Source organism: Lichenostomus cassidix, chromosome Z, assembly GCF_008360975.1.
Source record: "Lichenostomus cassidix isolate B80296 chromosome Z, HeHo_3.0, whole genome shotgun sequence".
Lineage (NCBI taxonomy): Eukaryota > Metazoa > Chordata > Aves > Passeriformes > Meliphagidae > Lichenostomus > Lichenostomus cassidix.
The window spans coordinates 67,837,630-67,857,236 of NC_139511.1; the positions used below are offsets into that span (position 1 = coordinate 67,837,630).

General features: G+C 44.4%; 1 protein-coding gene across 10 annotated transcripts in view; it reads right to left on the bottom strand.

The window, feature by feature from the left end:
* Positions 1–19,607, bottom strand: part of CELF4 (CUGBP Elav-like family member 4) — a 696,490-nt gene that overhangs the window by 64,942 nt on the left and 611,941 nt on the right. For all 10 annotated transcript variants that reach the window (XR_014846705.1, XM_085042053.1, XM_085042047.1 and 7 more), the window contains exons 6-8: positions 17,849–17,992; positions 6,872–7,019; positions 1,591–1,740 (exon numbers count right to left, since the gene is read on the bottom strand). Coding sequence is in view for 9 of the 10 variants with exons in the window: in XM_085042053.1 (XP_084898179.1) it covers positions 1,591–1,740; positions 6,872–7,019; positions 17,849–17,992 (442 nt within the window). In the remaining variant the exon portion in view is untranslated. The remainder of the gene's footprint in view (positions 1–1,590; positions 1,741–6,871; positions 7,020–17,848; positions 17,993–19,607) is intronic.

The following is a 19,607-nucleotide window of genomic DNA, read 5'->3' on the forward strand; positions in this document are numbered from 1 at the left end:
TTAAAAAACAAAGGACAGACATAGAACTGGATGAATAAACAGAAAGATGATTGACTGGCAAACAGGTAGATACTGAAATAAATGGACAGTAGAACAGATGGCCGTGTTTATATAACCTTAAAGACAGAATGCTATCTTGGTGGTGTGGTTGAGCTCACTGAGCATACTAAGGGCTCCCTGCAATCTTCTGATGCCTTCAAAAGGCTCCAAAAGCTCCCCAGTGCTTAAGCTGCTAAAACACATATATACATGCCTAATTTTCAGTACAGTAAGTCACTTGATTTTAATTCTGCTTAGAGCTGAACACAAACTACATGTTTGCAAAGTGTTTGTTGGGTGGAGCATAATTATTTGTCAATACCTAGGTAAGACTCTGGTATTTCTATTTTACGTGATATTCTTCCTTGTGGCTCATAAAGTCCCCTATGATGATGAATCTTCTGAGTTTTCAGGACTGGCTAATACTGAAAGAGTTATTTTTTCTTGGGTTTTTTTTGGGCTTTTTGGCTGGAGCATCTAACTGAGTATTTGATTTCCTAACAGACTAGGTCAATCTATCTGTTCCCCAGGGTAAAATACTCTTTTGGCAGCTGGTGATTAGGATCAGTTAGTAACATTTACTTAAATTTTTATTGCTGTGATTGTTAGCATTAGTGTGTGTACAGCAATGGTAAAAAATGTCTTTCTAGAGGAAGTGTATTGGAGGAGAGGGCTATCTCAAATCTTGAGGACACTGAAAAATGTAGGTGCACATTAAGGAATGATGAACTCCTGAGTTCTTGGTGATTACAGCTTTAGACTGTATGTGTATTTGTAAATACAGGTAGAGGGACAGATATGTATCATTTAACCCTCCTCATTCATCTCTGACTGCCAGTGCTTGCAAAATCACTTTAGTGCTGGCATGTCCAAGCTAGGCACAGTGTGAACCCCAGCAGCAGTTCTCCTGCAGTGTGCCACCAAAGGGTAACCCTGAGCCCATTCAGAAGCTACATTAACTCAGCTTCACTCTCCAGGCCCGGTAAGGCAGCAGGATTTGTGTGCAGTGAGCATTTTGGAGATCAACACCTGCTCCCTGCACACAGGAAGCCATTTGGGTCAGCAGACTTATGGACCCTTTGGGTCATCCTCCCAGAGGCATCTGGCTGCAGGGAATTCCAGCAGGAGACACCAGTGCTGGGTGCAAACAGGCTTAGCACAGCTCCTTCAAGGCTAACCAGAAGCAAGACCCTTGGGAGTACTGCGAGGGGATCTGCCAGCATGAACTGCTCAGGAGTCAGGTAAATTTTCAGCTGAAGCAAAACATGCTGGTTGTCCTGACCGTATTCACCAGACATGCTATCCAGCAGATAAGCACTCAAATATTCAGTACACAATTTTTCCACCTCCAACATGCCCTTGATGTTTGTCATCCAGATTGAACACTGTAGCTGCATAAGACACAATACACCAATGCTATAAGGAGCCCTGGTGGGGTGGGGAATAACCCTGAGCTATGCCACAGGCTCTCATTGGGCAAAGCCTGTGGGTGTGGGCAGTATCCCCAGGACTGAGGGAGCAGGCTGTGGGCACAGGGTTGGTCTGGCTTACCTGGATAAGGGTGAATGCCATTAGCAAACACGGCTTCGGCGGCTGGCTGCCCGTTAGCCTGCGGCGGGAGGCCAGTGAAACCATTCACCCCAATTGGAGATGGGATGCTAGGCACGGCTGGTGCAGTTATGCCAGGAGGCGTGCTTCCACCTGCAGATGGGGAAGACACAAGGGCAGAGCTGGTGAGTGCTGGAAACAACGACTTCATGGAGAAAACTGCTGACACAACAGCTGTGACCATCATGCGCCAAAAAAACCACCCCAGGAAATGGAAAAAACTCTCAAGCTGTAGAGCAAATAAAGGGAGTACTTGCCATTGCTCCCCTGGTCAGAAAGCACTCAAGAAAAGCATGAAATACCTCCAAAAATTCTCAGCCCCAGCTTTCTAGAGCAGTTCCTATCAGATTCCCTTTGGAGCTCTGTGGGTGTACTGATTTCCAGGACTGCTCTGTCTGCACTCTCTCATGAATACACCTTTCATGTGCAAACTCATTCTGAACTCTCTCAGCACTAGGGATCTTTAAAAGACTTGTCAAGTTTGTTTGTAGCCTAAAGGTAGCCAGTGATACATTTTTTTTAATGTCACTGTTTGGCCCAAACTTGACTTCATACACTTTTAACAGATGTCTCCCAATGAACGGGGACAAAGTTTGGACTAGATTTGTTCCTTTCATGGAATCATATTTCTTTCCTTCTTCCCAGATGCATCCTGTGGGGGACTGTAATGCTGCTATTTCAGAAGAACAAATTAATCTTTATGTTCTGAGTGGGATCTTGTCACCCACTGGTAGAGAATTCTTTAATTTCTGGGGACAGAATTAAATCCCTTTGCTACTTCACTGTCTCCTCCTATGTTTGTGTAAAATGACTGGACAGTCTGTTCTTCTTGCAACATGTTCAGGATGATTTCAGGGACCAAAAATGAGTTTTCAATGAGCCTGAAATAATATTTTTCTCTTGCGAGGTGTGTGTGGGAAGTTAAACTATCTTCAACAATATCTTTCTGTGTTAGGATATACCACTGATTGAAAGCACCATTTTTGCAGAGACCTCGTTTTAAACCAATTGCAGATATTTTCTTCACCATAGCAGCATTCCATGATGGCTTAGTCCAATAACACACTTTAACAACTGCTTAAATCGTTGTTGGTTCTTTAAGAAAGCCACTATGGATGCATGAGATGTTTTATTATGTTCAGATTTGAGTAACCCAAAAAAAAAAAAAAAAAAAAAAAGGCGGTATTTCAGCTCATTTCTTATACCCTGAGCAGACAAGCTGCTGCTTCCCCTTTTCTTATTTAAATGGTGTTGGCCTTTAAAAATGTCCTCTGTGGAGGTACAGGGAGCCAGCAGTGGCAACTGAAGTCCAAAGGCAATGCTCTTAGCATATGCCATCAGCTTGCAAATCACAAAGGCTACTTAAAATTTCAGTTGCTTTTCTGGATCTCTCCTTTATTTGCATAGAAAATGTAAATAATTTTTTTTTCTAAAATTGCAGCAAGGGATTTGTGCTTGCTATTTTGTGCGTGTCTAAGGAAGTTTAGGCATATTTATTGGAATTCTTTAATTTTCTTCATATAAAGAACCCCCCTGGAGAGGTCAGGTCTGTAGTTGGAGTAAAACTGGCATAATGCCACTGTGGAAAACAAATGGTGGTGGTGCATGCCAGTTGTGGATTTCATCGCTCGTTTGATATCTCTGGCTGTAGCTACACCAGGTGCAGATTTACAACACGGAGAGAGAGAAGGAAGGAGGGAGGGAGAGGAGGAAGAAGAAAGGAAGCCTAAATTAAATTTAATTTCTAGCCCCTCTCTGCAAATAACAGAGTGGCAGACCCACTGCCAGACCCACTTTTCAACCAGATTATAGCAGTGGTGGGAGAAATGTAAAACCTGAACCAAACTCTCAGAAATGCGAAATTAATTGCCTCACAATTATGGACTGTTGTGTGAGATAAATGTGACTCTTGATGGAAGACTGTCAAGATGACAGAAAACAGTGTTAAAATTTTCTTGGTCTGAATTACCCACGGGGAGTGCTTATTGTACTCCTTTGACTGCAGGTGACTTGTTCAGATGAGATGTCTAAGTTTTGTATGGCTAAAGCCAGGTGAGATGGATAATATCTCTCATCAGTTAGATTTGCCTGGATCCAAAACTCTGAGTTCCTAAGTCCCATGGCAATGAATGCACTTATGGTCATCCCCCAGGAACCCACTTTCCTAGACGTGGGATACACAAGAAAACCGCTGGATTAGCTGGTTTGAAGGTACCAGCACAGAGGAACTGTGCTGAGCCAATACCTCTAAAGCCTCTAGGACTTCTGGGTTACCAGAACCCTTTTTTCTAGCACAATTTTTATTTTGCTTAGGAGAGATCAAAACACTTCCTTTTTATTTTTTCCTATGTTCCAAACACTTTTTCTAGTGCCTGGTTTTTGTTTTTTTTTTCCTGAGAACTTTGAAATATTTCATTTTCCTTCCAAGGCAGAACAAAGATATACTTCAATGGCTAGAAATCCTGCTATGAAGCAGAATGATCATTTTCCATTTGGCTTTCTGAACGCTAACAAAAGCCAGCAGGAGAATTAATGTTAGGCTTCAGATATCTCCTGGCTACTCAGAAATCGCTGCTAGTGTTGTAGGCTTGTTTGCTCAGACATTATGTGAAACATTTTCTATGCATCTTATCACATGCTTTGTGAGTGTTGTAGTAATACAAGGAGTAATTTCAAAGTCTAAACATTTCTCCTAAGGAATAATTGTCAATGGACATTTCCACAACCCACCACAGAGATTTTTCATGAAGGAAGGTATTCATTCAAGGTAAATCTGCAATAATGCCAAAGCAAATAGGCTCTGTGATTGAAAATATGTCATTAGGAGAGTGCAAAATCATCTGCCATGAAAGACATCAAGGGATCATCTAAACCAGCATCTTATTTTCAATAATGACCAGTCATGGGTGATCTGGAGAGCATGTAAAAAACATGAGTTTCCTCTCCTGTATTCTGACAGTGAGAGCTTAACAGTCCTCTCATCCTGTCAAACACTGGAATAGGCTGCTCAGGGAAGTGGTGGAGTCTCCATCCCTGAAGGAGGATGTGGTGTTGAAGGACATGGTTTAGTGGTGGGCTTGGCAGTGCTGGGTTAGTGGTTAGATTTGATTATCTTAAAGGCCTTTTACAGGCTAAATTGTTCCATGATTCAATGACTCTGAAAGACACTGGTCAGAGCACAAGAGGAAAAGTTTATGTCAGAAAAGAGCTGGGATATGTGCTGCATATCGTGGTAGGCACAGAATTTGGCTGTTGTACAGGTGTTTTCACACTATGACACGGAACCCACTCATTTTCAAGAATATATTCATATATATTCAAAAGAGCTTGTGCTCTTTTGTGGTGGGTCCATTGCAAACCACTGCCTGGATTCAGCTTTCCAGGGTCTGACACTATTTGAATTCCAGGCAGTCTTTGTTTGATGTTCTCTCTGCTCCCACCAACACAAAACAAATCTAGCTAATGCAAATATGATAATCTTGCCAGCAGTGGGTTTAAAGGGTGCACATATAATTAAGCCACTTTTTTATTTGGATTTGCAGTAGCTCCATCGACTTTTTGTTTATACATTTATCATTGTGTAAACATATATTTTGAAATGTGCAGTATAAGATTTTTGAGTCAAGTGCTTTTCCTTGGGTCTCTATAAGTTCATGTGGAATGAGGTCTGTCTTCCTTACTCTCCTTTCTCCCCTAAGACCCCCTGATATTCTATTACAAGCAAAGATAGGTATGTTATCCAGTTGCTGCTGACACTGTTCCCAGACACAGATTGCAAAAAAGTGGGGAGAGTCTCTTTGGCAGGTTGGCATAATTCAGTTCATTAGGAAAGGCCCCCAGACTTGCCTGGCTTCGGTGCCTTAACTCCCTGCCATCCAGGGTTTCTCACCCATCTTTCCTGAGTGCTTTTTTCGGACTACACTTTCCCACTTTAGGGGTGGTGCAGACCTCTTTCTATTCAGCAATGAAGCTGCTGCTTTCCTCTCTTAGTGCTCTTCTCTGGAGTTCCAGACCCTGCCCTGCTCAGCACAGCTTACACCCCAGCTGGCTCAGACAAAGCTCCCTCCTTCCATGTCTCACCCCAAACCTTTGTCAAGCTGGTCCCCTCCAGGCCAGCTGGGCGCTTCCAGGTTCACACAAGGGTATTGGCATGCCATGTCTTTCTGACACAGCCAGAAAGTGTCAGCACAGTCCCATCCCCAGTACCTCTCCCAGGAACAGCCTACACCACCCTCTTTTATCCCATGCCTTAAAAATATTCCTTTCAGGATGTACTTTTGAGTCCTCTGCATCCCTACCAGACTCTAGCATATTGCAAAGCTTTCCAGACCCTCACTTCTTTCAAGGTTTGGCCACACTTTTCCTGCTTCCCTACTTCCCTGCTGTTAGGCCACATGTCAGTCCATGACTACCAGACCAGCTTATTTCTCTGCTGCTGAACCATATCCTGCAGCTCCTAGAATGGGCTTCTTACAGCCTAACCAGAACCTGGCAGTCCTTTGCTGGCTACCTGTCTCAGTCCCAGCAGCTAGAAACCCCCTCACCAAACACCTTCATTCCAGGTAGCACCAGATGTCTTCCTTGAATACCTTCTGTCCTATTTCATGGAGGGGGAAAGGCTTACATGTCCCAAAGGCAATATTCATCTTGTTAATGACATTGCATCTCACCACAAACACTGTTTTGTTTGTCTTTGGACCAGCCTGGCTGTGACAGTCCCAGCACTGACCCCTTTGACACATATATGCATCAATAAACCAGTGCAGGTCACTGGCGGGTGGTTTTGTGACGTTTGGAGGGTTCTCAGAGATAAAGAGATGTTGTGTATGGGATTAGACTGAGAAGGAAGTGTCACAGAATCATGGAATAGTTAAGGTTCTAAAAGACCTCTAAGATCATCAAGGCCAACCATTAACCCAGCCCATGTCTCAAAGTCCCACATCTACACACCTTTTAAATAACTTCAGGGATGGCCTCTCATTCACTGCTCCGGGCAGTCTGTTACAGTGCTTGACAACCCTTTTTAGTAAGAAACTTTTTCTAATACCCAATCCAAACCTCCCCTGGGGTCACTTGAGGCCCTTCCTCTGGGAAGGAACTTGTTGCCTGGCAGGAGCAGCCAATCCTCACTGGCTACAGAGAGCTAACAAGTGCTGCCAGGTGTGCTGTGGGATGTGGCCAGATTTCCCTGCCCTTTCCCCTCTCCAGCCCGCTGTCCCCTTACCTGAGGTTGGTGTCATGGGGGCGGCTGCCAGGCCGTTCATGTTCAGAGCTGCCATCTGCTGCATCTGGGCTGCAGCAAAGGCTGCCATGGGGTTCAGGTATCCACCCTGCGCCACCGAAGCCATGATCGCCGCTTGCTGCTGCATCAGCTGGAACAAAGAGAGCAGGGAAAAAATATCACGCGGTCACTGGCGGGGCAGCCTGGGGGCACCAGGAGGGCACCCAGTGAGGGTGGAAGGCATCCCAAGGTTTTGGGGGTGTCAGCACAGCATGCCTGTGGTACCCCCCAGACCTGGACACTCTTCTCGCTGCAGGGGCTGGAGGGAAGGGACATCTTTGCAATTTGGAGTGTTTATGGTCCCCACCCCGCCCTGTGTTCCCTAGGGTGGAGGTTTCCTGTGACCTGGACTCAGCCCACCAGCTGCTTGGTACTTCTCTGGTCAGAAAGGCAGAGAAAAGGCTTTATACAGAAGAAACAGGATATACCTGAGGAGAGAGGTTTCGTGGCTTTCATTGCTTATATCAAAATTCTGGAAAAGCCCTGGTGGTTACTGATGGGAGACCAGTGTATGTAGGAAGAGGGGATTCCTTCTCCAAAGCAGAAAGTTTGGCCAGTTCTCTAGGGATAACCTGACTTTTTTCCATCTGTCAGTGACAAAAATCACTTTTTCTTTTGCTGCTAGGAGGCTTCTGCTAAGTACTGAACAAAACCACGACCAAAACTTCTAGAAAAACTTCCAGAAAAACAAAACCACTACCAAAACTTCTATTTCCAACACAACCAAGCAGATACCCCCAGAAGAGCTGTAGAAGAGAAGGGAGCTCCCCTGCTTTAGCAAGACTAATACTGTCTAATGAGAAAACCTCTTTCCTGTGATTTTAATCTGGGTTGACTTTCTCAATTTTTTTCTAGAAACAGGTCATAAAGCTGCTTCTTTCACGGCACCTACAAAAATCAGAAATAAGGAACCCAGGCTACATTTTCAGGCATTTGGGGCTAAAAATTTTGGACCAGAAGGCTGGTGAATGGTTATGAATCCTGGAAATGTTTCTTTCATTAAAAACAGACATTGTTATCATTATGTTACACTCAGAACCTAGCACACAGCTGGTGCAGTTCATGTGCTCAGTATGGCTGCAGAGAGGTTTTAAAAGGGTCCTGGTGTGAAGAATAAGACAGTTTTGTTGAAGCTGCCTCTTGTCTCCTTCTCTGGAGCTGTACAGAGAGCCAGACAGGGTGGGCTTGTCTGGGTATTCAACCCCCAGTAGTGACCAGTGCTGGATGCTTAGAGAAGGTGTGGGGGTAAGAAGATGCACAGAGAGTGAAACCTCACTCTGTACCTTCCCTGGCCTCTAGTAATCTGTGACTTGATGATAATAGTGAAGAAAATTTTTTTTCTGTGGTGATTTTAGAAGTGAGTCATGTCTTTGCTGTCTCCAGAATTGGAGGAAACGTTGGCTGCTCTCTGTGATTTTACTCTCTCTCCCATCAGGAGATCACCCTCTGATGCTGTTCTTTAAGCACACGGGACATGCTTCTCAGCATTAAACAGACCTCAAAAGTCATGGCAAGGAACACACTGTTCCCTTCTGTTCACTTTAATATTGAAATATCAGCTAAGTTAGTACACACTAAAATGAAATCTTGAAGTCACTGTACTCATTCAAATGCTGAAACTTTCCCTGTCACCATGGTAAACAGTCCAGAGTAAAGGGTGCTCTGACACTGATCTGCTGAATATCCATGAACAAGTTATGTAAACTTGCATTGATTTCTCCAGCAACAAAATGTAAGGCAGGATACTTATCTTCCCACATAGTCAGATCTACAGGTGAAACCTGTTGTACTGGATTTGAGTATTATTATTTTTTGAAGCTTAATGCAGACTGGTGTCAAAGTGGTGGCTTTCCCTTTGATTGTTAATTAGCCTTTTTATTATACCCTGCATAAGATACTTTTTAATTAGTGATATTTTGCTTTTTGCAATTACTGATGGAGTGATTAGACAGTCTTTTCTCTTATGCACTATATTGATTCTCCTTTAAGGAGTACATTTGTTCCTAGGCATCATTTGAGTTTATTCTCCAGAAGAGTTACTGAGCAGGTGATATTAGAAAGTATGCCAAGGAAGTGAAGGAAGAAGGGGAATCCATCCATCTTTAACACTGGATTGACTCCAATGTTAGGTGTGCTGACTCACATCTCATTTTCTGTTCAGGGTATTTTTACCGGGGTGATGCCCAAAGATTTTTTTTTTTTAATATATTTTTCATACATTTGTAGCTTTGTAGATTTTTAATACATAGTTTTATAGCCTCTAGCACCTTCTTACCCTTTTTCACACTTTCAAAGAGTAACTATGCCACGTTCTTGAAATTCTGTTTAGTCTTCAAGAAAAATATTTCTAGCAAGGGTGCTCTGTTTCACACAAGAACTTTAGAGACATAAAAAGAAATAGGGCAAAGAAGCCCCTGGAGTGACCCCAATGGGCTGACCCAAGAGTGGGTAGTGGGGGCAACTGGTCTCTTACTGGATGTACCTGCTAGATACACTAATTAATAACCTTATAAAAATTGTAGAAATCCTGTACCACATGTGCACATAGCCATATTTGTGCATCTGAAATCTTTCATTAAAGAATTGCTTTTTATCTACCACTTTAACATTGTTTGGAAAAGTTTTTGTCTTTTGATTCCAGGCAACATGGGGACAGATGAGGATGCAACTGGTTTGTTGCAGAAATGATGGCAAAGATCTGTGACTTGGAAAGAACCTCTGCAGACCAAAGACAAATCTCTCTGAGATGTTTGATGCAGTTTCAAGGGCTGGGGACAGTTCCAGTCTGGCCCTGGATGGCTTTTCTCAGTACTTCTCCAAAGCTGGCCAGAGCTGCATGAATAAACCCACCTCAAAATAGAGTGATGTATGGCTGGTCAGGAGTGTGCCATGGTCAGTCCTGCTGCCAGATATCAGCCTGGTACTTGGACCAGAGACCTTCTAGGGCAGGCAGGGGATTATGTTTTTGGCACTTCCTATTGTCAGATTTGGTGGATTAAATACAGATGGAATTTCCTGAGAGCTGGTTGCTTATTATGGCTGATGTGGTAACAGGCAGAGAAATCTAGGCCAAGATTCATCTTTCTGTACCCAAATGACTCCAGGCAGACAAATTGCAGCTTTGTGTCTCCCTATTGTCTGTATGTGGAGCCTCAGGTGATTGCTTCAGCTGCACCTACCAACACAGTCAGAGGAAATCTTTCCCACCCCTTACCTGGCCCTCAGCAGATGTTTTTGGGTCTTGGTTCACATCCCTTTAAAAGAAAGGTGTTAATCTTATTTTTTGTTTTCACCTGTGCTTCTGAGAAACATGGCTCTATGTAAAAAGTTGCTGCATTGTCAGTGGTAGTGCAAATGACTGTACTGCTCCAAAGACAACCTCCTCAGCAGAGCTGGGCAGTCACTTGTGACATTAACTATGGCTTATGCAACTCCTCCTCGTGCTTATAGATGTCTCTGAGCTGTTCAGAGTTAGCAGTGGCAGGTGCTCCTCCTAGTTTGGAAATCAGGCAACCTCAGGGTGTCCCTTCCTGTGCATTTGGAGGGATTACAAATTTGCACTGTAAGGGGCATGAATGCAGAATATGCCTTAGCTACATGCATGTTCCTTTTTGCAGTTTAATGTGATTCACACCCTTCTGTTACAGAGCTTCAGAAAGAAGAAGGTGTTTTCTCTCTCCTTGTGAGAAGAACTAGATGATCCTGATCTCCTGATGTGTGCTGAAGGTACAGGATGTGCAGATTTCAGTGGAACAGTAATTTAAAACTGGCCATAGTGCCATAGAGAAAGAATTAGGACCTTGAGGAGCTAGGAGGTTAAATTTAGCTTTGGGTTAGAAGGTTAATGCCGTAAAAACAAGGTCCTAACCTGTGATTTGGTAAACTAGATCAGCTGCCTCTGCTACAACAGGCATCCTGCAGAGAACAGTCACCCAATTTCTGTTCTGCTCAGTGCTCTGTGGATGTACTCTCCAGGATGTCCTAGAGACCTGGAAACCCCTCTGGCATGTTGAAATGAGCTGGAGCCCTACACATCTTGACCCAGAGGGCACAGACCTCACTGCAGCATTCAGAGCTACTCCACAGCATAAAACTGGGAGGAGTAGAGCATCCCACACCTGAACACAGCTGTGTGCCCCACCTAATGGCTTTCTTTCCTTGGCTGTAGAGGTGACCTCAAACATTTCCCAGGAATGCCTGGACATTTCCACCCTTGACAACCCTCCTGCCACACTTCTGAGGTCACAGATCTCATTCATGCCCTTCCCACTGTGGTTGGAGTTGCTCAGGGGCAGGGTTGAGGGGGAAGAAGAGGGGCTCCTGCCCAGCCCAGTGGCTGATGGTAAGAGCTTGGCTGAGTGCTGTGGCATCATGAGGGTGGGAGGACAGGAGCTCTGTCACCTTGAGGGAAGCTGATGGCATAAGACCTACCTCCTTCCCCCCAGGGTGGCTCTAGGGAAATTTACAGAAGATGAGCAAGTCCTGTAAGGGTCACCAGTCTTCCTTCTAAAACCTCCAGGGCATTCCCAATGAAAGTCACCCCACTCCTTCCCAAGCTCCCCCTGAAGACAAATGTCCCATCCACTATCCTTTCACTTTGAAAGAGACCCAGTGTATGGTCCCAGTTAATAAAGCTGTAGAAAGTGAGGCAGTGACCCCACCAGAGGCAAATCAATAGCAGCAGAGCCCCTGGGTATTGTGTACTTTAAAATATGCCATTTGAAATGCAGATTTTCCCTGCCTGGGCTGGGGCTACAGAGCACTAATCAGGAAGGCAGCAGCCTTATTATCTCAGACTGATCCAAGGGGACGGAGAGGAGCTTTTCCCTCCCTTAGCTGAAAGGACATATTTCCTTTTGCTTCTCATACTTCCTTGGCATGACCTTTGCCTCAGCATTTAGAGCTTTTTCCCATCCATTTAAAAGATTCATTCCTTCTTTCTGGCTATCTTTTCTATTGCTCAAATATTTATCTTCTGAGGAGACCAGAAGATGCTACCAGACTGTTTCCTGCCCTTGGACAGCACCCCAACAGATAAGAGCCTGCAGTCACCATCCCAATGCTTGGAACATGTGGAGAGGCACTGGAAAAGCCATCCAAAGCATGGGAAGGGTGGCAGTGTTGGCTGATCAAGAGAAACACATGTAAGGATTTCTCTCACACATCTTTTTTTCTGCTTCAGGTTGCGATGGTGCTCAAGGGCAGGAAACACTGTCCTTTTCTTACAGGAGGAACAATTGTATGGAGAGATGAAGGAACTTTCTTAGAGCAAAAAGATTGTGCTAGAAATAGGACAAGAATGCACAGCCTGCCTTCACCATCCCCCCAAAAAATGTGTGTGAAACTGAAGAATGGGAAGCAGGCAAAGGGGTATTATTTCTGATGAGCTCTTTTTGAAATGGTGTGATCATTGCCCTTCAGTCTTACTCTGAATGATGTGATGACCTTCTCCTTTTTTCCAGTGTTATTTTCTATCCTTGTCTCTGAACCACACGATGTTTTGTTTGACTTTTCATATTCTTCACTCAGTAATAATGGAAGTAATAACAGAATCCCACACTTCCCACCTCTAATGATCTATACAAAGGCTTAGCTAATGAATTCTCATGGTATCCTTGTGATAGAAAGGGATAAGTAAAGTAATCAATCAAGTAGTAATATGACTCATATTTGGTAAAATCATGTAATTGACAAATTCATGTCTGCTATACCTAACTGGCCATTGGGAGATAAAACTAAAAATACCTTCCAAGCCTTGAAACAAGCAGAAGGTAATTGGTAGAAAAATCAGAAGTCCTTCGTACTTATGTTTTCTTGGAAATAGACATTTTTGCTTTGAAAAGAAAACTTAAATATAACTAAGATTTTAAAAAAACCTAAACAAATATGCAACAGCTGAATTCATGTGTCTTAGTGTCTTTCCAAAGTCTGATACACAGTAGTTTGGGCTCCTAACTTCCTGAGAACTGTGGAAAACCCCCCAAAAAGCCTTAAAAATTTTGTATATAGAGCCCAAATATGAGTGTTCATTATTTCTAAATTACCAGGGAGCTGGTGGTCAGAAATACAGTGTTAGCTCTGCTGTGAAGTATTATGGCCTCAAAATAGCTTCCTCTCCTGGAATGAATCAGCGCAAATAGTTTGCATGAACAGGTAGTATTTACCAAATATACTGTACAATTTTGGTAATTTAAATGTAGTAACTATTATATCTGGAAGGTAGCCTATAGTCAGTAATTTTTCCCTGATTTCATAGGGCTAGCTGATTTTTTTTTTTAAGTATCTCTCCAGAATTATTTCACAGTACAAATTGAAGAAATATTGGAAAAATTATCCTTCGTGTCAGCACTACCTCAGATTGTTTAGCAGAAATATCCTTTCATCTCCACAGGAGCTGGACAGGGAGGCAGAAGGGGGCACCCAGGGTTTTATGGTCAGCATGGTAGTCACTTCTGCCCTAACTTCCCAAGGAGACCACTTAAGATGATGTCTGAGAGCTCTGCTGTGCTGGACATTCCCAGATTTGTTGCAGTTATTGGCTGCAGTTCGGTAGCAGCAGCCATTTGTACTTTGTCAGAGTGAGGAGAGCTGGGATTTAGTGAGAAAGGACTTTTTCCAGGCCAGAGAACAAATGTTATCTTTACCTGTGTTGTCTCTGTCCCAGCCTGTCTGTTTTTACACACTAACTCTATGCCTCTCCCCTGCTTCAGGATGCAATCAGTCCCATGGCTGGAGTTTGGCCAGAAGACTGTGGCTAACATTCCCACCCTATTTTTTATGCAAACTTGATTTATGACTTTGATCTTATCTTAAATAATTTAAAAATTAAATAATTTATACTGTATCTGTCACTTTCCAAGGCTCCTTTCTTTGTTCTTGCTTTGCTCTTCTGCATTTTCCCATCTCCCTAACCCTTTTTTGATCTGTGCACATTTCCTGTCTGCATGGTGAGGCATCATTGACATGAGACAGGCACTAAACACTCCTTGCCCCTTTCTTCATAGAAGAAAGACCTGCAGGAACTGTAGCTTATTTGTGCCAGGACTGTACTACCACTGTTCACAGACTGTTTTGATTTTCACTGCTTGTGATTTTGGGCTTGGCCACCCTGAGAAGGTGTGCTGTGCTGCTCCAAGGTGGAGAGTGTGCCTGCAGGTTCTTCCCATGCTGGCAGCAAAGCAGAGGTGGTGCCAGGTAGCATCTCTCTCCTTCTCTCCAGGCTGAGTCCACATCTATACCTCAGTCTGGCCTTAGACTGCAAAAACAGCTATCAATATCCCGCTGATGTAGATCCACAGTAATCTGACAACAAAAAGGGATGGTGCCCTGTACACTTGTGAAATAAAATAAATAATTGCTCCATAAAAGGGGGACTCAAATGAGTATGGGAAGATATTGCTGAAGAGAAAAAAGCCTAAAACAATCAAAAAACCCACCCTGAAACAAATTAGAGCAGGGGCTCTGGGAGCTTTAGGAATCCATGAAATCTGACTTGCCTTGAGCTGCATACAAAAGAGGTAAGGTAGGTCTGATGTGACTTTCTGTGTCACTGAAACAGCACACAGAGCTGCTGCCAAGCTTTGTCTGGTCTGCTTGAAGGTGGCACATGAGGAGAGGATAGAAAACCCATACAGTGGAGAAATCCCTTTGGCTCCTCATATTTTTTACCTCTGTGTCTGAGGCCAGATGGCTGCTGAACCCCAGGACTGGTTTCTTGGCTGATACGAGGCTGTTGCTGCTATCAAGGTTAAAGTTGTTTAAGTTGAGGCTGAGGGGGCTGGCAGCATGCAGCAGCAGGGAGAGCTCTGGCATGGCCATTTGCTGAGCTGTGAGGGAGGTAACTTGAAGAGGAGCCGGGGCCCAAATCTATCCTGGTGGCAATGCAAAGGTTATCTGTCAAACTTCCATGGCCTGAGACCCTCACTGCCTCTCCTCAGCGGTGCTGCTAGGCTGGCAAACGCATGGCTGCCCAATCTGTTGAACAGCCACACCCTGAGGGTTTCTGCTGCACTGGCCACCTCGATGCATAAAGACCTTTCTGTGAGCTAATCCAGTCACAGTGATATGCAAGATGCTTCTCTGGGGGAAACTCAGCAAGCGATGGGGACTTGAGAAACCTCCTCCATGGGGACATTAGAAACTATTGTAAAACCACTTGGGATTGCTTGGGAATTCTTTTATAGAGACATCAGTCAGGTTTGGACTGGCAGGGGATATCTGGGGGGAGAGGCTACGAGTATGAATCATAGAGCCTGATGTCTCATGCTTGTTCTGGCCCTAGGACTAAGCAGTTAGGCAGTTTTACACTTATGTTACTGTCATACCACTCTGAGAAAGCTCATGGAGAGACAGTACAAGAGAGAGACGTGTCCCTGAGGGAGAAGGGAAAATAAGTAAATCTGATCATCAGGTTTATTTGTACATGGGGAAACAAGATCAGGGGGTCAAACAATACAACCAATGTCACAAGAGTTGCTGGTGGCAGTGGCATCACCCATCATGACAGTCCTGCTCCTGATATTTCACCTTCCCTCCTCTTGACTTGCATTAGCTCTTCGACTTCAGGCTGAATAAAACTGCTGTCTCCCTTTCCCTCTCCCCTATCTATTCCTCCATCTCCTGCTGGCATTTGCGAGGTGCCAATCACCCTGATATCTGAGAGCCAGCAGTCCGAGGTGGATTAATCAGGACGGAGGGAACGTCACAGAGCCTCATCGCTCCCTTCCTTCCCTTTTATGTGAGACTGTGAGATGGAGCAGATAGGGAGGCTGATTGAGAGACAGCATCTGAGCACGCTCTGGGTGTACAGGCGCCACACAGAAATGTGATCCCATCATTTAGACAGCTCTGAAGTCCCCAGGGTAATTGGTGTCACCAGCTTGTCATATCCAATGGGTCAAGATCTAAAACTTATTCTTTCCCCCTTATTAGCATATTTATCAGAAAAAAAAAATATATATATATTATGGGTCCAATTCTGCTTTTGAAGAAATCAATATGAAAAATATTTATTTGCTTCAAGTGGATGGGAGCAGGCCAGAAATTGTTTTCACTCTTTCTTCTGCCATAATTCCTCATTTCCCCTCATAATGCACCTGTATTATCTGGTGAGAAACAGAGGAAACTTTTGTGGTGTAAAGGTGCAGACTGCATCCTCTCATATCAGTATAAACCTTTTCTGGAAATTAGAAGAATTACAATAGATTAAAAAGAATGCAAGAAGGATTTTTGGACCAGACCATCAGGATAGTGGTGCCTTTACCATCCCTCCAGCTGCCAATGTCTGTAGAGTAACACTGAAGCCATTTCTCCTCTTGACAACCTCTGCACCAATATTTGTCCCAAGCTGTCCATGGGTTGCCTCCTGTTAATTCCTCTGGTACCTGGGGGCACAGATGCTGCATCCCTCTGCTAGGCTGCTGGCCACTGACCTGGGCTCATTTGGGATTTACTGTCTCTTTTCCTCTTCCTGAAGCCCTCCCTGTCCTGGAGGAGAGTTAAACATAGCCAGGCTGGGGAGGGAATAAATCTTCTATCATTTGGGAAAAGGAGCAGAGGACAAAGGAAGAGACAGAGACTGACTTTGATTAGGAATGAAAACGAAGATAGCAAAATGGAAGCAAAAATAGAATTTTTCCAGAGGAGAGAGAATAAAAAAGTCCAGAACAACACCAAGAGGTGCATCTGGAAGGAGAGGGGGAACTTCTGTGGAGCTTTACAGCACATCCTCACAATTCTGCATGACTAACATGAGGGGTAGGCAGGCTTGTACCAAATGTTCAGTGGGGCACAGGACCATCAGAGAAGAACAGAAATTTCAAGAGCTTCAAGTTAAGAACATGGGGATGTGACGGGAAATACGTGGTGCCAACATATGGGAAAGAAACAAGGAGGAAAGCAAAACCTTGTGGTAAATGCACTGGAAGTAGTATTGGCACACCAGAGGGTGATTCCTTAGCTGGCCCTGTATCCCTGAGGCAAGGCTTTGGTCTCATTCAGGAAGATGTTACTCTGGGAAATGTGTTCAGCAGTACTTCCCTCCTTTGCACAGAGGGCCACGTTTTGCTATCAGATAGATGAAGCACCTATATACACTGTCAGTGCCTGAAAATCTGCTCCACAGAAGGCAGCCAAAGTCACTGGGCAGTATTGTGCCTGCCTGCTGTAGGCATCACCTCCACCTTCCTCCAAAATATCTGGCAGAGAATCTAAGCTACCAGCCTGATCTTGGCTTGCAAATCCTTGTAAATTGTAGCCTAAGGAAAACAAGTAACGCTAGAGGCATCCATTTCACAGCATCATCAAGAGCCCAGCTCCCTGTAAAGTTGCATCTTCTCAGGGTCCAGGTATGCTAGTGCACAGGATACCTGAAGTTAGCACAACAGGATTTTTTCCCGGTGTGCTTCAATCATACTGTTTGGGGCACCAGGATTGTATGTGTGTCTTCTTGTCCATTTTATTATTATCTGTCATGCTTTTGTGAACCTAAAAGCATTTCTGCCAACAGCTGCCATTTTATTCTGCGGTCACTCCAAAGGTACCTATGGTGATGCAAGGTGCAGCAGGGGCAGAGAACTGGGATAAACCTAACAGGCTGCTTTTATCCAAACCCTCAAAGGGCAGTTGTGCTTTATTTGACAGCAATGGCTTGGCCCCCCACGGAAAGTGTTTTGTGTGGGTCCACACACAACCACAGGTACTTCTAGAAACATCTACAGCCCCTTTGAGACACCTGGGAGATTCCTTTGTCTACCCTGGATGTCATGGTCCATTTTTACTCCCATCATGCAACGAGTTTAACAGATAGGCCACCGCTTCCTCTTCTGCTCAGGTATGTTGTCCACTACCACGTGTTTTTGTGCATTTCCAGGCGATTCTCCCCCTCCCACAAACATGCAGAGAGCCAATATTTATACTTACTGCCTGTGCATAGGCGCCATAAGCTCCAAACTGGATGGCCATGGGGTTGAACATGCCCATTTGTCCTGCCATTTGCTGCATGCGCCTCATCGTACGCTCCTTGTCCGTGTCAGCAAACTTCACCACCAGGCTTGAAGAGGCTCCCTGCAGCACAGGAAACAGGACACACACAGGCAATGAGCACACCAGCTCATCAATCCATACATCTAACACAGATGTACTAGAATGGAATCCAGGTGCTCACTTTTTCCACGCAGCCTATCAGGTTGTTGATTTTGACCCTTGCAGGAGGGTTGAGAGCATCAGGAAATACAGAACCCTGGAGGGTGGATGCCAGCAGCCTGGTTCCTGGTTTCCTCCAAAATTTAAGCTTCTAGGGTGTCATTTATGTTCTTTCTGCAAAAGCTGTTGTCTTATTCTTTCAAAATTCAGGCTCAGAACTGTGACAGAGATCTGGACTCAGTGCAGCAAAATGTAGAAGGCTTTGCTGGATGAATGTGATAGGATTTGAGGACTGATTTGTTTTGGTGGGATGTGTGAAGTCTCTGCATTTCAGACCCCACACCTGGATCACCCTTTCACAGTGTTGTGTCTTGAAACCCCCAAATCCAGTGAGAAATCCCTGCCCAGCCTTGGAGACAGTACTCTGGGCAGGGTGTATGTGTCATCATGAAACAGCATCTCTTCTACACCGCTAAATTAAAGGAGCAAAAACAGTACTGGCTGGACCTGAGCTTCCTCTCCATGAACAGTGGGAAATAGAGGCTACCATGAAAGAGCCTACACATTTCCAGGAAAGATTTACAATATTAGGATTATGTTTGCAGTCAACACCAGCTCAGAACTACAGATGATCATCAGAGCTGCCTGCAGAAATCTGTGAAAAATGTAGTGTGTTTGGGAATGAAAGAAATCCCTCTCCTTCCCAAAATCAGATGAAAGATCAGTAGCTGCAAACCTTAAATTTCTGATGGGAGGCAGAGATGGGAAGAAATAGATCTGCTTAGGAAAGAAGGCACGGGTATTTTTTGATCTGTCTCCAAGGAATTCCTAACTTCATGGATTGGTTGATTCCCCACAGGGCAACCTCCCCAGGGATAGTGGAGGCACAGGGGAGGGACAATCTGGCTGCAGCCCTGACAGCAGTGGACAGTTGCCTCAGGAGCTGGGCTGCCACCGAGCCTGGTGAGATGGGCTGGAGAGTGGTCAGGAGACTGACAAGGAGCAGCTGAAATCATTGTGCTCCCATGGCTTCCCTTTTGAAAAACTGGTATTCACCAGTGGAAATGCAGTCTGCAGGGAAATCACCAGCTCAGCCTCTGGCTGTGGCAGTAGAAGACCAGCTCCAGGCCAGAGGAGCTGGACAGTTGCAGACCCTCACTGTTCTAGAAGAGGTGGTTTTCTGGGATTGCACAAGAGGAATATTATTATCTGGCTTACACACACCCCTACATACCTGCAACCAGAAAAAATAGTCTGTGACTAAAAAAAAACAGTGAAAGCAGAATTGCTCTGCTACAAATTGGGAAGAGTGTAGTAAACCACAGCTATAGATGTATGTATATATAAGTCTAAGCTATACATATTCAATAGCCTCTTCAGATCCTCAGTTATGAATGAAGACTTGAGGAATTAACCTGCTAAAAAAGACCCCAACAATCTAACACCACACAATGAGCGATGTTCCCTTGGATTAGCAGTTTGTTCTGGGAGAAAGTGATTTTCATTGGCAAAGAATCTTTCTTTTTGACCTGTTGGT